Here is a 5,599-nt window from a genome sequence, read left to right as displayed (position 1 = left end):
CATCATCAAAGGTATTCAAACAGGTTTTACACCAGGTTGTTGTACTTAGAGCGATATCAGCACGATATCCCAAATATGTCAAGGGATATCTACCAGATTTGACAACAGGTTATAAAACAGGTTTTTGTGCTTGAGGTTTTACCGACGGCAACACGGAAAAGCTCAGACTCAAATACTACTTCAATATCTGACATGAAATGAGTGCATTTATTGACTTAGTAGTGCGGACAACATCCGAGCTCTAAAGCTATTCAGCTGAGGGTCCTTCTGCACATTGCTGATCTTGTCGTCAAGTAGCCTCCACATTAAGTTGAGTACGTCAATACCACAGCTATTCCCGTCGTTCTGGGTAGGGATGCCACAACAACGGATTTGTACGAGGCAAACTTGCTCTCTTTGCAAAGGCGCGTTTTGATTTTGTTCAGGTACGCAATGTAGTCTGGATCTCCCAAAGGGCGTAAATGAAAATGCTCTTGGTCGCAGTGTTGATCACAATCGACGTCCAGTGAATGCGATCAAAATTGAGTGGAAGGAAAACGAGTTTCGTATCACACGTCTTCAGCTCGTGTATAACATCTGCGGGTAACTCCGCCATTCTCACCTTCTTGTTCAGTTTCAGCTCCTGTGTCAGCATAACTCGAACACTGTATGCTTTGGTCCAAAATGCTCCAATCGCTTCAAAAATCTGGCCGCTAATCCAGTCCCCAGGCTGTAGCCGATATAGCGTCGAGTAGTCTAGATCGCAGTGTAGACTATCATCCACAATCTGATATGGATGGGACTCTAACAAATACTTTGCGGCGTGATCAGCTTCCGTTTTGTCCTTTTGAATCGACGTTAGCCATTCTACAGCGTTTTGTCCTTTTTCCGAAACGCTTCTCAGAGTCCACATATTTTGCATACAATCGAGGTGATAGAGGGAAAATTTCCGATACCTGTAAGCTTCACGTACGGTGGGTCATCATCATTCTGGCCTAGTAGGGGGACAGCGCCCGACTTGTAGAGGACATCCAAGCACTTCTGCACAAGGACTCTCGGTAACAGGAAGGATAACGCTGCACTTAGGATCGGTTTCCGATCTGTCCCGACTTTGGGTGCTTACGCTCAGCATCTCCATGCTTTACTGGATAGACCTCCAGTAAATCTGAAATCTCGCGTAAGTTCTTATCTTTTCCTTCCATGGCTGTTGCCACAACTCCGACGTCCTCGAAGGACAAATCACCACCTTTGTCCAATCTTGAGTTGAACTGTTTTCGTGCAACCCGCCTGGTCTGTACCCTTGGAGCAGCTGTAACCTTCGGTCTTCCGGCGCGCCTCACCTTTTTGCTTAGGTTGATCGACTTGATGGTAGATGATTCCGTTGTAGATAGATCCTTGCAGCCGTCCTCTGTAGAGCTCGTCGTAGGTTTACTAGCTTGAGTGCCAGGTCCTACACCAGGTATAGATGTAGGAATTGCGTCAGGTTTTTCGACACTACTTCTTTCCAAGTCCGAGTCACACCCTGTTTCTTGAGTCTTGACCTCTCCTTCAACATTATCCGTATCACGTTTTTGTGATATTATATCCACGCACGCTTCGACAAATGTGTCCGAGTCTATCTCGCCGATGTTGGGCTTTTGTCCTTTAAACTCGACAGGTTTGTCCCCAGGATTCCGTCCATGTTTTATAGGTATTCCAGGATTTAGGACAGCATCTGCGGACTGACAGCTATCAGGTTCATACCGCGCTTCTGTGATTCCCGTTCGTAGTTTGCGCAAATATCCGTTGAGAAATTCAATTTCCTTACAGAACTGAGACATCGGTAAATCGGAAACTTCGCTAGATATCCGACGCATCAAGTTTCGAGTTACGCCGTACTTCTGTCGCGAATCCAAAACTGTCGAGGAATCGTAACTCCGTAAGGGGCAAGTTGTCTTCGTGTAGTTGAAGCAGTCAACCGGGGGGAGAGACACCGGGCGGGCGACACCAGTTGATAACCAGCGCTCATGTATAAATGACACTGGAATCACAGGAACCAAAGCCGATACTCGACGATAGCAAATAACATGACGGCATGGTAACTTTAGCGTCTGGTTGAAATCGCAGTCACAGCACCACTCCATTTTTGAAAAATTGTGACGATGATCTCCGCTGATAACCTCAACGGTATCGCTCGGCTTTTCAAGGAAAGCGTATAGCGCGGTGGCTTCACTCGAAATAGCAAACTCGTACTCAGATTTAATCGTAGACGCTACCCAAGACGTACAAATACGCAGCACCAAGTTTAACTCCTGATCATAGCCATAATGCGTCCACCTTCCTTTAAACGACTCTCTCGCTAAACTTTCATTTTCTACGCGACGCTGATGACGCATGAGAGACTCCAAGCACTCTTTCATTGTGGACGATGAATCAAGATCGAGTTTGAGCTTTCCAAAATTAGACTCGATGCGATTATTCGTATTATTGCGAAAATGCGGTAGTCTTTGGCGGCGATATCTAGTCCACATGTCCTTCGACTTGTCCCAATTCTCACAGAAGTATTCCCAGAAGGAGGTGTTTCCATGCGCGCATGAAAACTTCTCCAAAATAGAATAATTCTTTGCGTATTCCTCGTTGGACGGAGCGTCTACCAGATTGGAAAAGAGATGATTCATCGAGTCGTACTCGTCTGCAGAATAGCGTCCGAAGCGAGCCTTACGAACCACACTTCGCAAAAACTTCAAGACGTGAAAATGACAGAGCAAAATAGTTGCATCCGAAAATGCCTCCCGAATAACACTGATCGCTCGCATGTCTTTATCAACGATCACAACGCGGAGCGACTCCCAAGTGACATTGGCAGTTTTGAAGTGGCTGAGCATCTTCCGCATATGCCAATCCGAGTTGGTCTCGATAGCAGAGTGCTGTACGAACTGACCAGACCCGAAGGCATCCATCACCATCAGACTGCAAAGCTGGTAGTCGTATCTATAAAACATAAAAACAAATGTTAAAAAAGAATGAACAGTTGAATCCTGTTTTGAGCCGTAGCTTAAAACCTGGTACGAAACCTGATTCGTATCCTGTTGGAAGCCTGGTTTAAGCAAGGAGTGGAAACCTGGTGTAGAACCTGTTATGAACTTACCGATTGGTTTTGTGCGTACAGTCCACCAGCAGGAGCTCCGGAAACTTAGCAAACGTCGCTCGCATGTGGCCTGTACTCAGTGAGATTAATCCTGTCTCCCCCGTTAGCGTGTCATCGACACTTACCACGTTGTTCCTGTCTTCCTCGCCGAAGCCGACAAGAAATTCGGCAACAGCCAAATCATCATCGGCCTGTCCACGGAGCTCATTGCGAATTCGGGTAAGAAGATTGGCCACATCTCTCTGCGTCACTTTGTACCTGGAGTTATCACGGATGTACTCGTAAATTCGGAGACTCTTGCCTCCAGCGCGTACCATCAACCGAAGGTCTTCGACCAGAGGCTCAAACATCGGAACTTGGCGATTGTGAGGATAATGTTCGTAAATGTCCTGGGAAAGTATGTGGTTGTGAGTGTAGATGGGATTTTTGATCTCTAGGATTCACTTTCCTTTGTGGTACACACTCTCCGCAGTAAAACGAAATGGACATCCAGTACCTCGAAGCTTGAACTGCTGTCTCTTTCCAGATCCACGGCGGCGGGTCCGCGACCCGTGCGTACAAATGTATCTCCGGCGAAAACGGGGACGGTCTTCGGGGTAAGTATCGCATCGAACCACCGTCCTTAGCGCGCTTAGAAGCACGCAGCATCTTGTTGCGTTTGGCGACACTCTCCGATTCGTGCACCACAAGATGCGCACTTTCGGATTCGCAATACGATTCACGGTATTTCTCCCAGCTTTCCCAGTTTGTGTGGTAGCGACGCAGCTCCTTCCCTTCAAAAGAGCCCTCCTGGTCTGCTGGAAACTCCTCGTCGCTAGCACTGCCGCCAACCTGCGTGGCCACCTCCCCCTCACCTTCCGATTCTGAGACGCTGCACAAAGAGGCTGGGGGATCTTCGTTGATGGACGCTTCGTCCTCAGAGTGGGTTTTGCGCTTCATTCCTCTAGCACGGCTCAAAATTGGAAATGAATGGATTTTGAGAAGCTGCGCTGCAGAGATACGTGCGATCAGGTGCCGTATCATGAGATTAGTAGGTGTAGGGGAATATTTTCAAATCATGGTATTTTACTTTATTAATTACAGCCTGGCCAGAAACCTGGCGAAATCTGTGCTTTAAACCTGGTCAATAGTCGCATGGCTATGCACCAAAAACCTGGGCAGTAGGTTTTTCCTTAAATTAATACATAATTATGTGATCCGGAGGTGGATGGGCTATCACCACTTCCCACGTTGATCGGTTAAGATTGTATGTAAGGTGATTAGCCCACATCCGCCAGACAACGGGTTCTCCTTGGAACGTTTCTTCCTAGCGCCCACGGAGTCGATACGCTACTTGAAGAAGTAAACTTTCGGCTGTTGCCCCAGCGCGGTCGGTGTCAGGTGAAACAATGCAAGCTGCAGTAATGTCTCGAGGTCTTGCCATTTGGTTATGGCAAATCCTTGCTCATACACTAGCAGCGTAACTGTCTCCCTGAGCATGGAACGGAGCCAGCGGCTCCACGCAATATTCTGACTTGTTGTCGTCATTCAAGTGACGCCTTGCCTCGAACTGCTTAACCCTCGACCACTTTTCAACTGTTAGAACCTCCACAGACCAGACACCATCCCTCTTAATAGCTCTTCACTAAAACGCTCTCAGTTTTTTTTTCAGAGCTTCGCTAAACGAGACTCCGTTGAAAGCAGCGTCATCGCGCTCCTACCAAATTGCTCGAGCTGCGCAATCGTCGTCTTTAGAATTGGCCGGACCACAAGTTGGTAACGGTGATGGTCTGCTACATGGGTGGGGATATCGGATGGAGTTTCACCATATAGATAATGCGACAAGCGGGGAGAAGCTCTTGTAGCCGGTCGGCAAACCTCAGCACTAGATGTAGACGACGCATGAGAGTTTCTACTCTCTGAAGCACATGTTGCCCTACCCGGCGTTGTTTGGACCACACAAGGGGGGGGATACAGCCCCCCATCTGGAGTGGATTGTGTGGATCGAAGAGAGTTTCTTGCTGTTTGGGATCGAGTAGATGTTGCCGGTGAGGGGTAGGCCTACGAGAATACGGGGGCACACGAGGTCCCGAGCGACTGCCTCATGATTCGTGTTGTGTGGGAGTCAGCGCTCTGACAGCGGCATCCTGTTCTTCCGTTTCCGCGACCGAGGCCACGGCAACCATGTTGAAATGGGTATGGTGCACTGGTGCAAAGGGCACTGACATAACTCATAAAATACATTTAGTTTGGGCTGGGTCAGTCGTCAGAGATTCAGCTTGCGTGATTGATTGAACCCGCATCGTAAATTTGGAGAGGAACACACAATATTGTGCTTGGTGTACCTAAACATCAGGTACAAGAGGAAATAATGGGTTCAGATACGAAAATAGTCACGAAAATACGTACTGGCGGGTTTCCTGTGACTCACATAAGGAGAGTGGATAGGTTGTCTGCCCCCCCCCCCCCGCCCGCATCCAGGCAAAGCGGGTCGACGCTATCTGGCTTACCCAT

The 5,599-nt window shown here is 48.2% G+C and overlaps 1 protein-coding gene across 1 annotated transcript; it reads right to left on the bottom strand.

Annotated features, from left to right (window-relative positions):
• Nucleotides 1-4,550: 4,550 nt before the first annotated feature.
• On the bottom strand, nt 4,551-5,599 carry PITG_18810 (uncharacterized protein; the record flags this gene model as incomplete). Its single annotated transcript, XM_002997235.1, has 3 exons — nt 4,551-4,673; nt 5,224-5,306; nt 5,596-5,599. The coding sequence occupies 3 exons, from the start codon at nt 5,597-5,599 to the stop codon at nt 4,551-4,553; spliced, it is 210 nt and encodes a 69-aa protein (XP_002997281.1).

Source organism: Phytophthora infestans, genomic scaffold, assembly GCF_000142945.1.
Source record: "Phytophthora infestans T30-4 supercont1.81 genomic scaffold, whole genome shotgun sequence".
Taxonomy (NCBI): domain Eukaryota; phylum Oomycota; class Peronosporomycetes; order Peronosporales; family Peronosporaceae; genus Phytophthora; species Phytophthora infestans.
The sequence above is the reverse complement of the archived record's forward strand: the minus strand, read 5'-3'. Positions and strand labels throughout refer to the sequence as shown.